Source organism: Calypte anna, chromosome 2 (assembly GCF_003957555.1).
Source record: "Calypte anna isolate BGI_N300 chromosome 2, bCalAnn1_v1.p, whole genome shotgun sequence".
NCBI classification, from domain to species: Eukaryota; Metazoa; Chordata; class Aves; order Apodiformes; family Trochilidae; genus Calypte; species Calypte anna.
In genome coordinates, this window is record NC_044245.1 from 16,966,198 (window position 1) to 16,990,012 (window position 23,815).

Here is a 23,815-nt window from a genome sequence, read left to right on the forward strand (position 1 = left end):
TGAATACTCCATGCACTTTGTTTCCTTCAGTGTTTTGGGGGGAAAGTATGTACTTCATCACTGGAGTAAAATAAGGTTAAGATAAGGAAAACTTAAGCTTTGAAAGAAATCGAGCAACAAAAAAATTTTTAAAAGTAAGACAAAGATACACTTTACGTTTTGCTTCTAAAGTTTTTTTACTATTCTTATTTATTTGGGATTTCATAAAAGCTGGTTAATAATAAAAACATTTGCTTTGCTATATGCTTTGCAACTCATAATTAAGGAAAAAAATCAGTGTACTTTCTGGAAAAGAAAACTTTAAAATTCAGAGCATCTAGAAGTTTTTCAAAAATATGCCCATATTTGCACACATTTAATAATACTCAAAAAAGGATAATACATTATTAATATAAAAATGACAAAAAATTGAGCAATCCTATGCTGCTTTACATATGCATTCATCATTTTGAAGTGCAAATGTACTATTTCATTAAAACTTTAACATGGTTTGAAAAATGCAATGTGCATTGTTGAACATAAAACTTTACCAAATGAAAATGTATATGTCCTAACCTACCTATTTCCAGTTTAAATTTTGAAAAACGAAGCTACAAATATTGAAAGTGACAAGTGAAACTGATATTAATACAGCTAGTGCAATGGCAGAAGAACCTGGTGCAGGTTGTTCTGGGTCAGTGCAGGAGAGTGTATTTGGCATCACCAGCCCTGTCTGCAATGACATATTCTGAGATACTGCAAAGGGTCCAGGTATCTTCAGTTCCTGAGTGAAAAGACTCCTACAGCCAGCTCCCATTTTCTGTACTATCAAGCATATCATTTTTTTCCTCAACTATTCCATTTTCCTTGCCTGTTTCTTCTAAAACTACAACTAAACTTGACAGAGTTGTGTGAGGATCAAGAATTTTCAGAAGAGGAATGTCCACATTTCTCTCTTGAAAGACACGGTTCTGAATTGTCATGGCTAACATAGAGTCAATGCCCAGTGACGAAAGTGCTGTGTTCATAGTTAGTTCCTCTGGGCTCAGTTCAGTGAGGTCAGCCATCAGGGAGGTGATATAGTCTTCAGATTTGATTAAGACAGTATCCTGGACTTGAGTTGCCTCAGAGGTTTCAAGCTTGTTCCTGAATTCTTCTGACATTAGTGATTTGAAGCGACTTTTGAGTGAAAAAATCCGTGAAAAGACATGGTGCGATAAAACTTGAAAGTTTAATTTGATGACAGCTTGCTGTGGTTTATTCATAAGTAAGGCTTTCCTGAGATACTCATGAATTTCATGCACTTGCAAAATGTCTATGCCCTTGGATCCCAGAATGTTCTGAATATCCTTTTTATTGTGCAGTATGCCAAGGTTCAATGCACCCCAGTTAATTGATTGGCCTGAAAGCCCACAGTTCCTCCTGTAGAGGCAAAAGACGTCCAAGAAAGAGTTTGCAGCTGCATAGTTTGCCTGGGTGGAATTTCCCAGAAAGGAAGTAACAGAGGAGTAGCACACAAAGTAGTCAAGCTCCTGGCCTCTGGTAGCCCAATGAAGATTTAGGGTCCCTGCAACTTTTGGGCTCAGCACTTTCTGAAAGTCAGCCAAGTTCAGAACTTCAAGATGGCCATCATGCAAAACAACAGCACTTTGAAATACACCTTTGATTGGACTCCCTACAAAAAGTTTCCCAATGGACTGGAAAGCGTTCTCGACATCCCTGGCTGATGTAACATCACACTGCACAAACACCACTTTGCTCCCTTTGTACTGATGCTGCAAACCCTTCATCTCTTCTTGCTTCTCATTGCTTGGAATTGTCCTGGAGAGTATTGCAATGCACCCTCCTCCATTCCCAGCTATGAATTTCACCGTTTCAAAGCCAAGTCCAGTGAGCCCCCCAACTACTATGTAAACAGCATTCTGCTTAAACAACTTCTTCTGAACTTCATACAGTGGGATATCTGAAAGCATGGTGAAGTCCTTCTGCCTTCTTAGTACAGCCAGTGGGACAGATTTACAGGTAAAATAAGACATTATGGGGTTCATTTGTTCTAAGTTCCCAGTCCGCTGAAAAACAGAACCTGATAGACATCTAAACTGTTTAATATCCATGGAAGTGATCCATGCACCCACAGTCTTTTGCAGTTGCTTTAAAGATGCTTTCTGGAAAATGCTGGTGAGTGTAAGGATATGAAAGCTGATATTTTCATCATCAATTCCGCTGACATTATGGATACATTCAGACTGTCGATTGCCACACACTATCACCACATCTTTAAGAAAGTGCATGTGGGCCAAGTCCTCCTGAGACAGCCTGTTTACAGGAGGGAGAACAACCAGGGCATTGCACAAGTTTATATTCTGGAACTTATCTGGAGTGGGCCTTGAAAGTACTGTTCTCCAACCCATCTCTTCTGCTGCCACAGAAAGAACACAGCACAAAACCGATGATGGCTCTGTAGAAATAATACCTAATGTTCTGCCATGTTTCCCCTTGGGTAACCTCTGATTGAGGATTTCCCATGCAATAACAAAGTATGACACACAAGGCACAGCCTGAAAGCATGGGAATTTCTTTACATTGAAACAAACTGTTCCTGGAATCCGAACCCTGGATGATGCAGCAGCTGGATAACATGAAACCACATGATCTCCCACTTTAACTTTCTTCACATCAACACCTATTGCTGTTACTGTGCCACTGAAATCAAGAGCTAAAAGTCTGTGTTTGTCTGCTGCCTGTGAATTCCAGTACAGTGTATTACCAAAGTTACGACTAGAAACACTAACTGGAAAATAATCTTCTGAGTGGAGACATATTTTATCCACTTGAATTTCAACACTCTGTTTTTCAAGCTGAGTAGTAGTGCTGGTGGACAACTCAGCAGACAGGTCTCTTGCTGTGTACGGATCAGAAGTGTACAGAGTGAATGTTTCTGTCTTCTGCAGACCTCTCATGTGTTGGCTGTAATCTGCATCTACAAAAGGTGTGCGTCTGATTTCAGCCACATAAATTCGTCCTTGGTTGATGCAAACTTCTGGATAGTCCACAGCTTTGTATTTTACAAGAACATCTGCTAGTACAGAGATGTCCAGGGAACTGGGAGAGCTGAGGTCAATTATCTGAAATGTGACTTCTGGAACCTCAACAACACAAGTTCTTGTCATGCCATGCAGCACAGACCCACAATTTATGTTGTCTACATTTCTTTCTGTTGTTCTGTATGTGATAACTCTGACTGAGCAGTGTGACCTTTTCTCTCTTAATGCCACAATAACTTGGCGATAGCCTTCACAACACTTTGCCAGCTGGTCTACTGCTTTGCTTGGGCAATCTTCATTTACTTTTTTAATTCCCCACAGGAACAGAATTTCATCATAATCCTTTACCTCTGCTTTCATTGTATTCTGTGTGTGGCCTTCCAAGAGGGCTTCCCAGTCTTTATACATAACGTATCTTGAATCAGGATGCAAATATTTTTTGAGCTGCTCAGCTATCCCAAATTTGTCAGCAAACACTAGGACTCTGGGCAAAGCTCCCAGATGTCCAATTATCTGTGAAGGAGAGACTTCTTTCCACTTGTTTTCATACATGAACTCATTGTCTCTGGAAGATGCTTGCTTCATGAAAGTGATGGCAACACGCTTGAGTTCAGCCAAAACAGAGCCATGTTTGCCCAGAAGGCATCCACAAACCTCTAGACAATTCCCAGTAGATTTGCTTGTTCTCATATATATCATCATTTCTTCCTCCAGCGGTTGGAGCACCATCAAGCTGCCTATCCCTGAGGGAAAGCCTGTTCCAGAATGGAACATCATTGAGGTCATGACAGTGGTCATCTGCAGAAAGCAGTCGAGCACCACTGGATGGATACAATAGTCATACATCTCTTTCATGATCTCCTTATTCACCTTGATGCTTGTTATAGCTTCCTTTAGTTCCTGGCAGTAATGCACATCACTGAGCTGTCTGAATATAGGACCATACTGAAAACCAACCTGAGACAGTGCTTCATAAACCTCCTCTCTACTAACTACTGACCTGCATCTTTGATAGATGTCTTGGAAGGTGATGGTGGTTTCTTCCACCACAGCTTTGGGCCCCTTTGTAATTTGGCCTGAAGCATAAACTGTGTTGGAGGAAGAGAGTATCTCAAAGGCTGTCACTGCTTTCTGTGGACTCAGCTTGATACTCAAAACTTGGGAGCTCTGTGTGAGAACACATGGCGCAGAAAAACTGATACTCATCTGGCAAGTACTCAGAGGCACTCTAGGTCTTGAGCCACTCAACACAGAGGCCAGACCAAGCTCCACGTAAAAAGTACCAGGGACTAAAGCCACACCATTGTTCTTGTGCTCATATAAGTACGGTGTTGTATCCTGGGAAAGCAGGCAGCCAAACTCTAAATTTTCACTATTTATGGCATAAATTAAAGGATGACTGGAGCTGACTCCTCTTTGGTTTACTTGTTGATGTATATCTATGCAGGCCATGAGTTTTTTGCGATCAAATTGATATTGTGGAATGGCCACTGGAATGCTTTGATACCCATCATAAAAGTGCTTCCAGTTGGGATTATATCCAAGTTCAAACAGATTTCCTACCAGGGTAAAAAGTGTCTGATACTCTGCATCTGTTTGCAAAGAAGAGAGCACCTTGGTGCCCTTTCCTAGAGTCTCCTTTATGCTTCGCTGTAACGCTCGGTGGGGGCTTATTTCCACAAACACCACATTTTCCCTGTCTCTAGCTGCAGTTTTGATGGCCTGAGTGAAAGCAACAGGCTCACGAGTATGCTGGGCCCAGAATTTGCCCTGGGCAAACTCATCTCCAGAAGCAGGCATCCCAGTCAGAGTTGAAATAACTTCAATTTCCCCCTCCTGTTTTTCTAAAGACTGCATGTTTTCTTCCAACTCGCCAAGTATTGTATCCATGCTAGGGCTGTGGTATGCAACAGGGACATTTAAAGCATGAAGGAAGATGCTTCTCTGGCTGAAAGATTGAGCTAAATCTCTCTGGACAGCATCCATGGAGTCTGAATTCCCAGACAAGGTGCAGGAAACTGGGCTGTTGAAAGCTGCAACACACACCTTTCCTGAGTAGTGATGCAGATGTTCAACGATCTCTTGAACAGGGATGTTTCCAACCAGCAACATTCTGCCTCTGGCAGTCTTTGCCTGCAGCCGGCTCCGGTGATAAATCACTTTGACCGCATCTGCCAGGGAAAGGTACCCAGCAAAATGTGCAGCAGCAACTTCCCCTACAGAGAAGCCAACAGCAGCGACTGGTTTAATGCCCCAGTATTTCAGAAGGGAAGCTAAGGCAACCTGCAGGGTAAAAAGCAAGGGCTGGGAAATCTCTGGATTAAATAGATCCTTTGGGCTTTGGGAGCTTGCTGTCTGGAGGCTGATGGGTGTGTGTTTTTGAAAAAGTGCTTCTATTTCCTTGCACTTATCTCTGAACACTGGGTCAAAGTACAGCAGTGACTCACTGAACTCCTTCATTGTTACACCATTGCCACAGAAGACAAACACCAGCTGTGGCTCCCCCTTTGCAAGGGCAAGTTCAGTGCTCGCTGCTGACATAACCTCTTGCTGCAAGTGTTGGAGAGAATTTGTGACAAATGCTTTTCGGTACCTGTAGTTGGCATGGCTTCTTCTGCAGGCAGACGTATAGGCCAGGCTTGGGAGAGTTATGGAGGTTCTCGTGCTCAGCTGCTCAGCTGTATCGACCATTGTCATCTGAAGGGACTTACTTGATGCTGCTGATAGCAGAACTAATTCAATGGGCCTCTTAAAGGCAGGGAGAGGCCCTAGCTGCTTAGCCTGCCTGACTACAACATGAGCATTGGTTCCTCCAAATCCAAAGCAGTTAATGCCAGCTACTCTTCCATACTCACTGGATTCTTCCCACGGCTCTATAGTTGTGGGAATTGCCAGCTTCAATCTCTCTGTATCAATGCTGCTCATGTCCTTCGAGTAATGCAAGGATGGAACGATCTTTCCATGGTGCATCATCAGAAGCACTTTGATTAACCCTGCTGCCCCAGCAGCTGATTCAGTATGTCCAATATTTCCTTTCACTGAGCCAATTCTCAGAACAGAAGCTTTTGAAGACCTGTTTTTACAAATTACACTAGCTATGCTTTCAGCTTCAGTAGGATCTCCAGCAGCAGTTCCTGTACCATGTGCTTCAACATACTGCAAAACTGAGGGATCAACATGAGTTCCATAAATGCTGCGCAGTAACTTCTCTTGCTCTACTTGAGATGGTCTTGTGATGGGGGTCATGGACCTACCATTCTGATTTACTGCACTGATGTTTATAACACCCCAGATTTTGCTGCAGTCTTCCTTTGCCTGTTTTATAAAAGGGTAACATTGCTTTTAATAATCTCATGCTTTCTCTGTCTAGGAAAAAAACAATACAAAACAACAAAGCCAAGAACAGTATACAAACAGCCAAGAGAATAACACTTTTAAATGCATAATAGCTTTCTCACGCTAGGAGAAGTGCATAATTCTTAATGAGCAATAAGTGGTTCATTAATCTTAAGATTGAATTGGAAATTCTTTTCTGGAAAAGTAATAATTACAACTGAAAATAGAAAATTCAGATAGGTCTTATTTTAGGATGTCTCCCAAGTAATCTTACCTTTTTCAGTGGTTTGAGGAAAACAACACCACAGCCCTCTCCCCTTCCATAACCATCTGCCTTTTTAGAGAAGGGTTTGCTTATTCCCTCTGGAGAGATCATTTTTGCTTTACTGAGAGATACAAAGGTGCGGGGATCTATTATGCAGTTCACGCCACCACAGATTGCTGCCTCACAGTCTCCTACAGTAAAATAGAAACAAATTCATGTTGAGACATCCAGGATGATGGGCAGAAACAGTAGCAATTTTAATTTCTTTGTCCAGCATCTCTTCAGTCCCATTACCTGTTTTAATTGCTCTCAACGCATAGTGCAGAGCAAAAAGAAAAGATGAACATGCTGTGTCAATAGCCAGTGATGGTCCAGTCAGATTAAATGTGAACGAGACCCTGTTAGCAGCAATGCTCATTGCTGTTCCAGTACCATCATAATGATTTATTTCACTCACTGCTCGGCTTGCTACAATCTCATAGTCTCGATTCATAAGACCTGTAAAAATATCAAATACATGTCATGGTAACCTAAGCAAACAAAAGGTATTCGCAGCTCTAAACATGATAGTGTGTTCTGTATTTCTGTTTTAATACTAAACTTCACAGCAGAAGTGCTCCTGTGGTGAAAATTTTCTTCAATGCAAATCAAAGGCAAAACTCCCAGCAATTCCCCTGGACCCAACTTACACAAACCTACCTAAGACTGGACCTTTCAACTTGCACAGTAAATGAAAGGCCTTCCACAGAACACTAGAATGGTTTGGGCAGGAAGGGACATTAAAGATTATCTAGTTCTATCTCCCCTTGCAGAAACACCTCCCACTAGACCAGGTTGCCCAAAGCCCCATATAACCTGCCTTGAATACCTCTGGGGAGGGGATATCCACAACTTCCCTGGGCACCCTGTGCCAGTGTCTTACCACCCTCACAGGGAAGAATTTCTTCCTAATGCCTAAGTTAAATCTACCCGCTTCCAGCTTAATGTGATTACCCCTTGTCCTATCACTACATGCCCTTGGAAAAAGTCCGTCCCCAGCTTTCTTGTAGGCCGCTTTCAGGTACTGCAAGGCTGCTGTAAGGTCTCTTCTCTTCTCCAGGCTGTACACCCCAACTCTCTCAGCCTGTCTTCATTGGAGAGGTGCTCCAGCACTCTGATCATCTTCATAGCCCTCGTCTGGATTTGTTCCAACAGGTCCATATCTTTCCTGCACTGAGGGCTTCCAGGTGGGATCTCACAAGAGTGGAGTGGAGGTAAAGAATCCCCTCCCTTGACCTGATGGCCACACTTCTTTTGATGCAGCCCAACATAGAGTTAGTTGGCTTTCTGAGCTGCAAGCACGCATTGCCAGTTCATGTTGAGCTTCTTATCAACCAGCACTCCCAAGTCCTTCTCCTCAGGGCTACTCTCAATCCATTCTTCACCCAGCATGCATAGCATAGCTCATTTCCTGATGGCTTAGCTCACTATATGATGCAGTTTAGCTCTGTGTGGCCCTGTGTAGACCCCTGTATCTCAGTTTGAGAGTGGCTGAAGATGTCCTTGCTCCCCGAGGGGGGACTGGACTATATGACTTTTAACAGTCCATTCCAACCCCTTCTATGGTTCTATGATAAAAAGATTAAAAAGAACTGGCCCTAGAACTGAGCCCTGAAGAACACTGCTAGTGACTAGCAACCAGCCAGATGCAGCCCCATTCACCGCAACCCTTTGACCCCTGCCATTCACCCAGTTCTTCACCTAGCACACTGTGTACCTGGACATCTCACGGCTGGACTTGACAGGAAAGATGCTGTGAGGGACAATATCAAAAGCCTTACTAAAATCCAGAAAAACTTAAATTCACCCCATCCCCTTCATCCATGAGGTGGGTGACCTTATTGTAGAACTTTCCTATTGTGAACCAGTGTTGATTGTGCCTAATGACTGCATTGTCCTTTATAGGTCTTTCAACAATATCCAGTATAATCTTCTCCATAACTTTTCAAGGTTCTGAGGTAAGCAGATGGACAAGAGCAACTTGGTAGCATACTAACAACTACGTGAGGATTTCTGCTCGTTTAAAAGGATCTTATCCACCACAACACCTTAACCTATGTTATACTGCAAAGAAGTGTCAGCCTGGCTTGAGAGCATTATTCCTGGGAAGGACTGGGTTGGATAGACACTTTAACTGTTCCCTGCTTCAGCTTCAGTGCCTAAAGACACCAAGAGGAGCACCTACATTAGATATGTGAAGTCTATAATGAACTTCTAGTGCAGCCTAGTAATCCTTAGCAAAAATAGCAGAGTAGCCTTAGATTCTCCAGTTCTAGGTACATGTAAAAGTAAATGTAAAAGGTAGTTGTAGGTAAATGTAAAGTTTATGAAGGAATGCTTCAATCTTTCTGAAGTTCAAATGGGCATTTTTCACCATGAAATTTGCATCTTACCAATGAAAACACCTGTTTTGGTGCCACTGACAGCTTCTACAGGGACTCCTGCATCCTCCAAGGCCTTGTATGTACATTCCAGCAGTAACTTCTGTTGTGGATCCATGCGTTCAGCTTCCATATTATTAATCCCAAACAGGTGGTTGTCAAATGAATTAAATCTAAAGTAAAATTAATGTAAATAATAAAAATAATATATAATTTAAAATATTTAAAATAATAAAATGTATATGCAATACACATTTGCTTCAAGCCTCAAATTATGCATTTTTATGCAATTTTATAAAAAGCAAAGTAGTAAGAGGTCCCAGTTGCCATTTATGCTATTCAGAACAAAGTGTTTTAAATCACAGTAGAGGATCAGCTCAGATGTTTCAAAGAGATGCCCATGTTTTTCCAATAATAACTTATGTATGGATGTGTGTATATCCTTAAAAAACCTTCAAAGTAGGCTCACACTTACAAAAGACCAAGCCCACGCTTAATCTTGTATCCCAAGATTAGCCTTGAATGGCTTTCTATCATTTCTTCTATCATTTTTGCAGTCAAAATCTAACATGGGACTTATCACTAAAGTCTAGGTCTACAATTCTACAATTTCAACCTGCTAGGTATTGCTCTCAGGAGGCAATAAGATTGCTTCACACATGTGAACTTCTTGACTGAATAAAGGTTCACAGCCTGAGTATTTAAGGTGAATGTGGATTTAAATTAAAACACTTATGTTGCTCTTACTGTAATTTGCTATTCTTCATGTTAGTCGTAGCCCCCAAACAGCTGTACCCATCTCTCTGGGGTAATTTGACAAGAACCATGAGGACACAAGTGAAGGGATGCACACTGTATGTTGCTCTGCCAGGATTTATCTTTACACTAATATCTCTACCTGATACTTGTGCATACATAATCCCTTAGTATTATGGGAGAGTGACTTAGAATAAAGAAAGTTGGTTTTTGTGTTTTAAGCCATGACAGCATGAGCCCAGAGAAAAGCAAGATAATGAAATTGTGAGTAGTTCAGGTTTACATGCAAGCATAACACTCAAATTAAGTAAAAAATTCCCTTCTTGACTGTCTAACAGAACCAGACTTCCTTCCTTTGCCTCTAAACAGTCACATATGACCATGAATTAGAGCTGCTTGTCCCCACAAGCACAGCATTAGGTCCTGAGGTCCAGCAAAGCTGGTCAACCTTCAGGCTGAAACTGGAGGAGACTTAACATGCAGTTCATACAGCTCAGAGTCCATACTCTGACACCTTCCTCCACAGTACAAATTATTTGGAAGGCTGGAGCCCACCTCAGATCCAGTACATACCCTTCGTGTATAATCCATGTGTACTTCTGTATACCAAAAATGCAGACACACCTGCATGACAGGTGACATCTCAACACATGGTGGGTGTGAACATACATGTTTGATTGTGTAACCAAAGGCTATTTGTGTTCCCAGTCGTGAACATATGGGCTTATCAGGGGCTGCAACTACATTTGCACATTGATGTCATGCACCAGGAATCCCTGCACTCCAACAACTGCATGTTTATTGTGTGAGGTAAAAGAAAGCCAGTTTCTAGGTCCCATATGTAAGCTCTCCCTGTGTCTTGCACTCTCTGAAAGGCTGGACATGTTAGTCTAGGTACAAAAAACCTCAGTGGCATCACAGACTCACTCATCGAGAAGAGCAGCTCGTGTTGTACACATTTTTCCTGGCTTGTTATCATCTGGGTCATACCAATCTTTTGCATTAAATCTCTCAGGGGGGATTTCTGCTGTACAGTTCTTGCCTTCCTCCAGGACCTTCCAGAAATTTTCAATTCCATCACCTGTTGTACAAAGGTTTTAAAGTAGATTAAATTATGTGTTCCCTTTCTCCACCAAAGCAAATACTGTAATAAAGCAGGAAGTTTTCTTTCAATAAAACCTGACATATTTATATTACAGGCAGAGCTTGTAGTATTGCCAGGCCCTCAATATATCCCATCCTGCACAGTCCTGCAACAATGCACAATCACTCAGCAAATGCACATGGAAAAAGATCATCCCAGAATCATCCAGTTCATTTGCATGATTTTCACCTGTGCAAACCCACTGTCCTGCCCACACACAGCACTGCAGATCTGTCTGTCAGCAGATGAATTTGAACCAATCAGTTTCCTCCAAGGTGTGACCTTTTAAAAATACCCTACAGCTAGCAAAGTAGCAAATTCTCCAGAGTATGGGAGGAACACATTGTTTTCCTTCACCTCAACACTAATGGGTGACTGTGCTTTTCAACATCCACTCAGCAGCCTGCTTTGCTTCACCCAAAACTTACCTCCAGGAAAGTTGCATCCTATTCCCACAATAGCAATTTCATCTCCAGTCTCGATCTCCATGTCCTGGGCTGCACAATACAGGTATAAGTGTCAGACAGCTCAAACAATCATGCACTTGTCATTAAATAAGTTTTAGGCTAAAAATATTAACTTCCCACAAACATACATACTCGTTCAAAGCTTGATTATTCTTGACTGATCTTATTCTGATTGTCATGAGAAATTACACTCCCCACATGTGACCAGAGCCGCAAGTTTCTGTTTGTCTCTACTTTCAGAGGAAAACCCCTGACTGATTCCCCAGTCTCCCGCCATCAGCTCATCTGCTCTTAAGCCTCTCCCTAGATCAGTCCTGCTTCACTTGTTGTGCACAGAAGTGAATTTTGCATTGATCCACATGCACTTTCAGCTCTATCATCTCAATCCTATTCACAGCTCAGTTCTCCCAGACAGACTCTGGAAATTACTATTTAAAATCAGACCACATAAGCAGGAAACAGACAATCAAGTAGCTGAAGGAACACAATATACGTCTTCCACATACTGGAAAAGTGTCAGGAAAAAAAAAGCTTATTCAGAGCTCTGCTTTGCTGGATCCCAAGGCTGTCTAGCTTTTGTCTAAATCATCTTCCTCTGTAGTTAGAAGTTAACACCCTCAGACCATGCTCAAAGCCACTGGCAGCTACAAGATCTCTCTTCCTAACAGTGTGCAGTCTCCAGGTAACCCCACTACAGCCCTAGGAAAAATTGCCCTTTCAGCTCATCGGCAGCTTCACAGGCAACACAACTCCTGTCATCAAGCAATTCAAAATAAAACCTGCAATGAAAAAAAATTGTTTAGGTTGAAATCAAACACTTCAGTATAGAATTTAAAGCTCGTTTTCCCCCCTTAATTCTCAGAAAGGAACCTGAGAGATGAAAATCAGTCACATAAATTAGAACTCAGTAAGATACTCACCTCAAAATCCTTCAGTCCTCCTGGATTTGCTTCAATGCACAAAGAGACAATTCATGTTGAAAGAGATTTTGAGGGGTTCTTGGCAGTAGTGATGGATTCTTACTTCAGTGACACCACAGGAGGCCGCAAAGAGCCCTTCTCCTTTATTGACTGATGGCAGTGAAGCAAAGATGAGGATGTTTTACAGCCCCACACATATTTACCATTTCTTGGAGGCTTGCTTTGAAACATGAAAATAAAAATGACTGCTTGGATGCACACTGAAAATTCACATATCAGTTCCACTAAGACAAAGACCACCTAGCAAAAATAAGGAGACCAGAACCTGTCTTTCTAGATTCTTTTCTTTTTTCTGTTTTCTTTTATATTTTTATTTTTCTATTTTACCAATAATATATATTCTAAAGTTCTACAAAAATGGTTTTATTTTAGTTCTTTCCGAATTATCTAATTTCTATGTTTTTTTCTATTTTAATTTTTAACTTCATTGTCAACCTAAAGCTGCAAAGCCCATCAGAGTTACTTTTATCACAAAGGTATTTTTAAGTATTGTTCCTAAAGTAGCACTTAAATAGCACATAATAGAAAACCAAGGACCTTCTTATTATAACAGAAAATATATCTGTGGCATCTACAGAGTTATCCAGTGATCTACATAACTCTTACCTTATATCATCCCAGTAGGGTGTACTAATAGGCTGAGTCTGGGGAGGTTGTTTATATAGGGTTCGCTGAGGTTTTTTATTCAAATATGGAATGCTAAAATGTGGTGAGCATGTTAACGCCTTTCAAAGAAAAAAAAAAGAGCAAGAGTCATGAGGTTTGTCAGATTAGTCAGTGCCGCTGGCTAAAGTTCAATACCACTTCCCTGAAGTAGTAAACTCTTGATAAAATCAAGTTTTACAACAGAACAAGAGTAAAGTCTCTGTCTTATCTAAATTCTTATAGTTAGCAAAACAATAAATTTGAGATGTCTTACCATGAAACAGCCCATAAAATTTACAGTCTTACAAATATTATTTAATAGACTCTGTTTCTAATTAACAAGCTAGTTTGGTTGTCACTATCTGGTTACTATCAACTGAACCAAAGTTTAAAGTCCCTCTGTGTGTTGAAAGAACCATTTGTGAAAACTAATCACAAACTCTATAAACTTAAAACCCAAGTTTCATGTTTGATTTCATACTTGCATTATTTTACTGAGCAGGACCACTTAAATGTGCAAGAAAAAAAAACGTCAAATGGCAAATAGTCCCAAAATATCTGAGTCCACCAGGACTTTAAATGCAATATTGAATTTTCTTTCTAAAAATTGTCATCTTAAAAGCAAAACAAAGAGCAGACTATCTAGAAGTATTCCCCAGAAGGACCAAGTTCTGTAGCCTCTGCTAAACATCTTTCTATCACAGAATCATGGAATAGTTTGGGTTGGAAGAGACCTTAAGGATCATCTAGTTCCAAGCTTCCTACATGGGAAGGGACACCTAGACCAGGTTGCTCAAAATCCCATTCAACTTGAACACTCCCAAAGAGGGGCATCCATAACTTCCCTGAACAACCTGTGCCAGTGTCTCACCAGGGACACAAACCCTCAGCTCCTCCCATCTCACCTTTCATTCCAGCCACCCAAACTCATCTTTCTCCTCATCTGACTTTGTAACAGAAACACCATATTCAATGATCCAGGGTAGTTCATATATGGTTAATGTTTGCCCTGGTTGTAGGACCCATCTCTTTACAAAAGTACAGCAAAAAAACCCAAAGAGAAGAAACAGTTTCTTCTTCCACTGATTAGCTCTCTGAAAAGCTCAGATTCTGTACTCCATTTCACAGCTGTAAATCTCAGTAACTCACTTTTCTGATTTATGATGTTATTTAGAGTTATTTAATGATTTCTTTAACTAAATTAACCCACTTCCCTGATGGCATTACTAGGATGATGGAGAATGCCATCATCCTGAGAATGCCCCTATTTCACATGAGGCTAAAGAGCACTCTTGTCAGTGCTGGCAGGGACACCAGTGCAGTACTAAAAAAATCCTGTTGATATCATTGGTTCAAAACATAACACTGGCTTACACTTTTCAGTGTATTGCCTGAGTGTTGATGACTTGCACTACTCTCATCACAGCTGAAGTACATTCATAAACCCAGAGTAGAGCACTGATTGCTCAGTCCTTCCGAGCAATGCCAGAAGCAGAAATAAGAACTAAGTATGGAAGCACATGTAGCAATAACAGATTGGGACTACTGTTACTGACATAGGCACCCTATTTATAACCAAATTATAAGAAGCTGGTTTGTCATCAAGTCTGTTATGCACTACATCTGAATTTGAAAGTCAAAAGTTCAAAATGGAACAACAAAGACTTGTCTCATATGAGAGGCACTACAATTGCTTTGTCTTCTGTGTCATTACAGAGTGCCTACCTCTGAACAGAACTATTGCTTTTTCTAACCAGATCTATGTCTAATAATTCCAAAAGGACGAATAAAATATGTGTGTATTTCCCCAGGTTTTCAAACCAACAATTCCATCCTGCCAAGACTCAGATATTAAAAAAAACAGCTATTTTTTTTTGCTTAGTATTGATTATTTCAAATATTCAATTATTATAATTATTCAATTATTATTTCAATTAAGTCTTCTGGTGGGAAAACATACATGACTGAAGTTCCTGTGGGACTGAATCTCAGAAACAACACATAAAAAAGCCAAAAAAACCTCTTTTGAAAAGTTTTTAGTTCCAAGCACTTATTAGGACAAAAATATTTGTAGGATTCTTGCTTCCATCAGGACACAAGAAAGATTACTCTGCAAATCACTAGAAGCTGCTTCTTCACCAAAGCAGTACTCTGACCATCTAGGAGGTGGCACAAATGTGTCATTCTGCATTATTGTGACCTAGAGAGAAAAGGCTCTGGTTCTTGGGCAAATAATTTCTTAATAGGTCAAATGTAAAAAATTAGCTTCAGACATAACAATAACTGATATCTATGTGTCACTGAATGAGGGAGCAGTGAACCTTTTCCAGTCTACATCTATTAAGTTTTATAGTACATCATTGTTATCACTGTTGTTATCATTATAGTGCTGACAATGACACCAAGCACAAGAAGGCTCTGCTGTGCCAGGAGCCACACTAAATCCATTGGGTCAAAAAGGGACTCACCACAAAGAGTAATGTTTGTGACAAAACCTAAGTCTTTTTATTAGTTTCCAGTGCTCTGCACCATGGAGCTAGTCAAGAAGAATAGAAGGAAGAGGAAAAGCAATTTCTGTCCTCTAAATTATTTGTCTTGGATTTTATTTTCCACGTGTGTGGGAAAATAATAGAAGAATGAGCAGGAAGAGTGTAGCTAAGTTCAAGTCATTTGCAGGTGGGGTGTAGAAAAATACATACAATCATTCTACTTGTTGCCTGTCCTTGTGTGTTTGATAAGTAGAACACCTGCATTCAGATAACATAGGTCTGTGATAAGTTTAGAGGAACCCTATCAAACACGATTGAGATTCCTGCTGTGCTGTGGGAGAGATCAAGGCATTGCAGTAAACTACATTTGCATGAATCCCTGGCAACCAGATACAAAGAGCAGGTTCCTCAATCCTCTGGCAACACAAAGTTCCGTGGTGCCTCTGTCCCTACCCGTGTGCCCCTGCCCGGGGGCTGCTCCGGGAATCCCCCGGTTGGGCAAGTAACAAAAATAAATATACTTTTTGGATTTCATCCATGGGTTTGTGGTCATCCCTGAACCCTGCCAGTGCTGACTCACACAACATTAATAGTAACCTCCTCCCTGATTGCAAAATTGAGCCTTCTGTATTACAGTAAGTGATTCAAAGTTGTCCTCATGAGCTTGCTGCGAGTCTGGAAAAAATAGGCTCTGCACCTTTCAATCTGACTCAGGAGGGTACAGTGCCAGTGCTGATGATTTGGACAAAAGCTACTGTTTTCCTGATGATGAAAAGGTAGAAGAGAGGACGTCAGGTTTTAGTATGAAGATTTGCTTCATTTTCCTAAAACGTGGATGATAAGGAAAGGATGAAGCACAAGAGGATTCCTCTTCATTTCCTGGAGATGGAATCTGGAAGCTATACACATGGAATAAACCCTGAATCTCTTAAGGTCATTAAGTTGCATTATAGAAGCAGTCACTCTAGAACAAAAATGGCCTTAAATTAACACAGGTTTTGTGCATCAAATTAACTCTATTGCTCCATAGTCCTTCTAGATATACTTCTAGATATACTTTCTCCAACCCTCTGAAAACAACACTACTAGAACAGTGATATTCATAGGTAATGGGAATAGTAAGCACCAGAAACTGAGCAGGAAAAGGCTTAGGAAGCTTTTACCATATAGATCAAATGTTGTCCCAAGCCTTGAAACAGCAGGATCAGCATCTGCCCTGAACAGAATACGGAAACTGAAGATATTATTCCAAGACTTGGACAGAACCTCTGGAGATCCTCCGGTCCAATCCCCTTGCTCAAGAAGGGACACCCAGACCTCCTCTACCATAATCACATCTAGGTGGCTTTTTAACATTCCCAAGGAGAGAGACTCTATAACCTTCCTTCAGGTACTCCTATGCATTGATGTGATCCCCCTTGAGCCTTCTCTTCTCCAGGCAGGACATTCCTAGAGCTCTCTCAGCTCTCTCCCCTTTATGAGATGCACCCAGTCTCTTGATCATATTCATTGCCCTTCAATAAGTCCATGTCTCTCTTTTACTGGGAAGCCAGAACTGGACACAACACTCCAGGTATGGCCTCACTAGTGCTGAGAAGAGGAGAATTACATTACCATCCTTGACCTGATAGTAGTATTTTGTCTAATGCAGTCCAGGATACCATTGGCCTTCTTTGATGGTTCCTCTCATTTAATCTGAGCTACCCAAGTGTTAGGCACATGGCTGTGGCAGCCATCAGGCTGGCTTCTTCAAAGACAACAGACAAAAATTCTGCACTAGGAAAATCAGATTAATCTAAATGACTGAAGTTAGATAAATCAGCTTTCACCAACAAATGCAAAAGAAAGAAAAGAAAAACTTCCCTATACCTACTCAGTACTTTTTTTTTATAGTTGAAGGAACAACATTCTTTTTACCATACACTTAATCTGACATCTGAAATGAGGTGGTTATATAACAAGACCACCAGCTTCCTCTTCAGAATATCAGCTTCTTGGAAAAAAAATACCACATCTTGTTGAAACCCCCAGCTGATTCCTGATTCATGATGTTGCATTAAGCTATTTTAAGACATTTTCTTGACGATTCTACTATTGAGTAATAGCATCTGGTATCAAGGCTTAAACTGAGGTGTTTAAACTCATTAAAAAAAAAAAAAAAAAAAAAAAGAAAGTAACTATACATAAATAGGTATATTTTTAAAAATATTGCCTTGAAACACTGGGAGAAGCCATGTGTAGACTTTATAGTAAATACAAGCAAGCATTTTAATAGAATCATAGAAGACCAGATTGGAAGGGACCTTAAGGATCATTGGGTCCAACCTTTCTTGGGAAAAGCATGGACTAGACAAGATGGCCCAGAACCCTCTATAGATGAATCCTGAAAAAATCTGGTGGTGGAGAATCCACCACATCTTTGGGGAGATTATTCCAATGGCTGATCTCACTGTGAAAAATTTTCTTATGTCCAACTGGAATCTCTCCGGGAGTAACTTGTACTCATTATCCCTCATCTTTTCTATGTGACTCCTTGTAGGTCCTTGTTTGTAACCACTATTTAAGTACAAGAACTTGGTGATGAGGTCTCCCCTTAGCCTTCTTTTCTCAAGGCTGAACACACACAGTTCTCTCAGCTATTCCTCACATGGCAAGCTTCCCTTTGATTATCTTTGTGGTCCTTCTCTGGACCCTCTCCAGCCGTGTCCGTCTTTTTTGCATAGCAAGGACCAAAACTGAACACAGTATTACGGCTCCACTCCAACTGTGGCCTAACAAGTGTGGAGTAGAGTAGGATAATGACTTTTTCTCCACTGGTGATCCCCCCATCTACACAGCTTCTCAAAGATGATGGAAAGGATAACATCTCTTGGGTAGATAATGTCAGAGCCCACTGAATTTTAGGGGTCAGACTCCTATAATAGGTCACATACTGACTCTTCTTTCGCTGATGGTGGATCTGTGTTTGCATTAACCTTGATTTTTGTTCAAAACACCTGTGGCACAACAATGCTGATAAAGACAGAGGTGAAGCATGTGTTAAGATCCTCTGCCTTTCCAGCACTGCTGGTGGCTAATTCACCTCTCCTATTTAACAGCAGGCCAGTATTTTCCTTCGGTTTCTGCTTATTGTTTACATAACTGAAGAACCCTTTACCCTTTCTTGTGGTTTTTTACAGCTCCAGAAAACTTCCATTCCAGCTGAGATTTTGCTTTTCTAACTGTACCTCTGCACACTGGAAATGCTCTTGTAATTCTTAATGGGTATTTTTTTCACTTTGCCATCCCTGGTATGCTTCTCTTTTCATTTTGAGCAGATTCAGAGGCTCACAGTTAAGCTAAGGAAGTCTCTTGCCCTGCCTATTTCCCTGACTTGTAAAGGGGATGATCTATTTTTGTGTTTCCAGGAAAGCATATTTTAAAAACTCCTAGCACTTACTCGTTACTCTATCCTGCTTAGAAGCTTCCCAGAGAAACCCTCCCAATTGAGCTTTGACCAAGCTTAAGTTTGCTCTTCTAAAATCTGAAACCTTTGTCTTAGTACTAAATTTCAGCATGCTCAGCAGTACCCCAAACTACACAATATTATCATCACTGCAGTCAAGGCTATTACCAACCAGGATCATATAAAGCAGGTTTTCTTGGTTTCCAAGTAGCAAGTCCAGCATAACTCATCCCTGGTAGGCACTGTAGAATCCCAAAAAGAATATTTGTCTCAAAACAGCCACCCTGACAAAGTGGACTCCGACAGGCATATCTAACATTTGTATGAATAAGCAGCAGCCCACTACACAGTCCAGGCACTTGACATGTAAGCTGCTGTATTGTTCTTCCAACAAATGTCTGGGTAGTTGGAGTTACCCATAAGAAGCAAGTTCTGTTGACCTATAGCTTGCTTAAGGGGCCCAAATATTGCTTCATTGTCTTTGTTTAAAAGTCGGTAGCAGATGCCTACTGTAAGATCCCTCCTTGGAGTTTTCTCTGATACTGACCCAGAGGCATCCAATAGGGTTTCCACTCTCACCATAACTGACTTCTATACATTCAGGGTTCTCCTTAACACGGAGCATGACAACTCCTCTTTTTCCCTGCCTGTCTTTATGAAACAGCCTATAAACATCCATAGGGATTCTCTAGTCATGCGACTTGTCCCATCATGTTCCAGTTATTCCTATGATACAGCAACTGGGCACAGAGCTTTAGTTCCCCCTATTTGTTCTCCAGGCTGCCTGCGTTGGTACACACACACTTGAGGTGCCTGGTCTTCTGGTTCTTATCTTGAGCGGCAGCTACAGATGGAAGACCGAGCATTTGTTGCTGCTCGGATTAGCCTGGCTTATTCCCCAGTCAGTTGCAACAGCATGAGCTTTGCCACCTCGGACCCTGCCCCCCAAGTCCTTCAGTTTAAAGCCTGCCCCACCAAATGGGGCATCCTGCCAAAGATTCCCTTGCCTCATCTACACAGGTGGATCTACGCAGGTGAAACCCTTCATGACAGCACCAGCCATGAAGTCTGAAGTTGATTTGTGCTATATGTCTATCTCTGGCTGCTTCCCTTCCCACTGACTGCTAAAATGAAAGAAAAGGTAACTTGAGAACCAATATTTTTTGCTTGCACCCCCAGGGCTTTGTTGTATTACTTGATTCTGCCCAGGTTCATGATTGCAGGGCCATTTGTGTACACATGAAAGAGTAGGAATGTAGAGTAGTCTATGCTTTTGAGAACTCGTGGCAGGCACCCTCTTGGCAGCATCTCAGACCTCACCTCCCAGAAGGCAGCCTCTTCTTGTCAGAGGCAGCTTTTCCCTCTTGGAAAATGGGCTCCTCAGTGCCCCCTAACACAGAGTCACCCACTATGAGCATTCATCATTTTTTTTGCAGTATCCACTGTGTGCTGCTGGTACCCTTTATCCTTTTAGACCTTGATCGTGGGTGTCCACAGCTGCTGAAATTTCATATCTGGTTTTGTTTGTAATGCTAAAGGATAGGGACTGAAGCAGGTCCCTGGGTCACCAGGGTCCAAAGTGCCTCATTCTTTGTGGTGTCTGCCACAGAAGCAGAGTTCTGAAACCACTCATTCATCTCTTTTTCTGCCCTTCTAGCTTCTGCCTCTTAACTCCTGCAATTTGGCCACCTGATGCAACACATCATCAGCCTGTGTGCATCTTTTGCATTTTAAGACATGCAAAGACCTTATCCTTTAAGACCTTATCCTTTCTCCAAGATAAGGGTCTGGAAACTCATTTGCAACCTACCATCTGTACTGAAGCCTCCTTCCTTACCAGTTCCATCTGGATGGAAGCATCAGATAACTCAGTCTTTCTCTACACATTTCTCTACACTGGTTTTGACTCTGAGGCAAGTGCCCACCTTTATGGCAGAGATCTAGAACACTTCTCTGAGCTGTGGGCCTGCAAGCAGGGTGCTCAGAAGAACTGGGGGAGCTCTCTGCTCTCTCTTGGGTTCCCTGGCTCTGGGAGCTTCCTTGTTCACCTTAACCTGGCATTCAGCCACAGAACTGACTGCTGCTGCAGCTATGTGCCTCACCAATTTTCCTTAATATTCGAAAGAAGATAATTTATACTTTTCACCATCATTAAATTATTGAACAATTAAGACTTTTAATGCAAAAATAAATTATGTAAGTTGAAAACCAGCCTGTAACCAAGACAGTAACAATGTCAGTACACTAGAAGCTCTCTGTATGACAGTTTACAGGTTGTACCCTGAGGCCTCAACTAGCAGTTCAATCAACTCAAAACTGTTAAGAAAAACTGGGTTTTTCCTCTGTTCCTATAGATCTTTTAACACTCCTCAGCTCAAGAGCACGTATGAGCCTTGGGAGGCTGTTACAGGATTACTGACAGCAAACAAGCTCTCACAGAAATTGCACCTTGTGGTAATTCGTAAGGGTCTTACACAAGTGGTGAGACAACCATATAACTCTGTTTAAATATATACATATATATTAGCAAAGGGAGGTTCTAACTGGCCAAATGTATAGGTTGCTTTGCTAGTCTTGTAGGCAGCAAAATAATATTTCACTATTTTAAGAAATTTCACATATATTCACACACAAGACATGAACACACACCCCAAAACATTCACCAGCTTGTGACATGCAAATGGCTAATGTTGGCCAACAGAGAGAGAACTAAAGGAAAATGAATTAAACAATCTACTTGCAGGATCTCAGATACACCAAATACACACATTCAGATTTACAGTTTAAAAAAGCAGCCAGTGGACATAGAGCTAGATGTGCAGGTGGATACTCACTCTAAAGATACCTCTGAGGCAAAGAAGCAGGCAGACCAAGAGATCAAGCTTCTCACTAATACAAAAATTCTTAAATTGTATTATGTGTTATAGGCTCCTAGCAAAGTAAACTAAGTTCCATCTCAGACTTTTGCCATTCAGGGTGCACATCCAGCATTTGTTTATAATTCCTAACAGCACTATCTACAACACAAGGGACAAACGTGAATAACAGCCCAGAAGAAAGGCTGCTAATGGCTCTTCTGCTCACCTGTGGGCTTGCCTCCCTGATATCTTGCTTCCCAGCAGGCATGACTGAGCAGCATATCAACAGAAGGCATAGGAAACACAAGTTTTCACAGAATCACAGAATGGTTCAGGTTGGAAGGACCTCTGAAGACTATCTGGTTAAACTCCTCTGCTCAAGCAGGGACACCTGAAGTTAAAGCCAGCCAGCAGAATTCTGTGAAAATAGGAAGGTTGAAGTGAGGTTCCAAAACACATTAATAATGGGAGTAGAACAAATCAGACTTACCTAAAAAAGGCATTCTGTGTTACAGATGCCTGCATGCAATGACCCTCTAATTTTCCATATTCCATGCTGAAACTCCAACAAAGATTATTTTTCTTTTCTGATTAAAAACATTTTATAGATTATGTGTTCATCTGCCACTGTCAACAGGAAGACAAGATAGACTGAATCCAAATGAGATTTCAGAAGCTACCTCAGGATTTCAGTGAATGTTAGGCACTAAAAAGACAAATTTCATTAAAAACAAAAAAAAACACAAATGCTCACCCAGTGGTCATCTAATCCAGGAGGTGAACTGACAGGATTCCTCTACCTTCAGTTTAAAAATGTTTTTGCCATCCTCTTCACACCCAAAAGTGTTGTGGGCTGAAAAAGTAAACAACATCTTCTCAGCAAGCCAACAAGGTTCTAAGCTGACCCAGCAGACACTCCTATGAATTCAATCTGGTTTAGCAGGCCCTGAGCACACATCTCAAGCAACATGAGTGTGTCATTTCAAAACAGCATTGCTGACGCTAATTTAGCTTTGTTATGGTTGGCATTACAGAGGGTGACACACATTTTCAGCCAGTAACCAGAGTTAATAAATTGTTCATCATAAAGAGGTACAATGCTCCTCTAGGCAACAGGGAATCACTAGGGAGGTTTGGACCTTGTACTCTGAATTATTTGCTATTTAAGTCAGTAGCTATTTCAGATAAAACACTGGGGGATTGGGATTGGGAACCAGAATCAATAATTTCCACCTCCCAAATAAACATCCAACTGCAAAGTCAAGCTCCTTTTGCTTGACCTCTTGGAATCCTCTTCATTCTCATTATGTGGGTACCAAGCTAGAGTGACTCATACCCATACCCTACCCTTCCTGGATAGGGGCTGTAACCTATAAGATACAACTGAAGAAGTTAGGACCTCTTCACTTAGTTGGTGTTCACTTCCTTTGAACTCCAGCTATACAGAAATACCCATCTGCAACCTGAAGTTAGGTATGCAAAACATGAGATGATGGGTGCCACCCGGAGTTGTCATTTCCTCTTGCTCACTGGTACATAGGACTACTTGCTACTCTTTAATCTCTGTATTTGTTGTTGCCCAGCCTTCTATGGCTTCTGTCTCTGCATCCTACACTGTGCTTTTCAAACTTATCACAATTTTTAATTATATATTTAATTTTCATATTTTTAATCATTATGCTGTTTTTATCTCAGCCCACGAGTTTCTCATTTTTACCTTCCAGTTCTCTCTGCCATCTCCACTGGGGGAGGCTGAGCAAGTGGCTTTGTGGTGCTGTTTCCAACCAGGATTAAACTACATCATTCACCCAGGAGAGAACCCAAAAGAGAAGTGTCCATCTCAGTCACTGAAATTTTTAAGAAAAGTCTAGTGGTAGTAACTTCTGATTTCTTCAGGAAAGGTATGGGCACAGTTCATCCTACCTGGTGGTAGACCACTGGACTACTGACCAAATTCCCTTCTGATGCTCTGATGGTCTGACAGTGG

The 23,815-nt window shown here is 41.2% G+C and overlaps 1 protein-coding gene across 2 annotated transcripts; it reads right to left on the reverse strand.

Moving 5' to 3' along the window:
- Positions 1-215: 215 nt before the first annotated feature.
- Positions 216-22,096, reverse strand: LOC103527552 (highly reducing polyketide synthase ZEA2). 2 transcript variants are annotated; one of them, XM_008492765.2, is made up of 9 exons: positions 22,055-22,096; positions 12,998-13,116; positions 12,332-12,551; positions 11,373-11,441; positions 10,728-10,881; positions 9,057-9,217; positions 6,919-7,122; positions 6,634-6,815; positions 216-6,338 (listed from the first exon to the last, which is right to left on the reverse strand). In XM_008492765.2, the coding sequence occupies exons 4-9, from the start codon at positions 11,431-11,433 to the stop codon at positions 780-782; spliced, it is 6,321 nt and encodes a 2,106-aa protein (XP_008490987.2). In that variant the 5' UTR covers positions 11,434-11,441; positions 12,332-12,551; positions 12,998-13,116; positions 22,055-22,096; the 3' UTR covers positions 216-779. The 2 variants fall into 2 exon arrangements, with proteins under 2 accessions (XP_008490987.2, XP_030302104.1); XM_030446244.1 differs by having other exon boundaries at positions 12,332-12,576.
- Between the last annotated feature and the right edge of the window lie 1,719 nt (positions 22,097-23,815).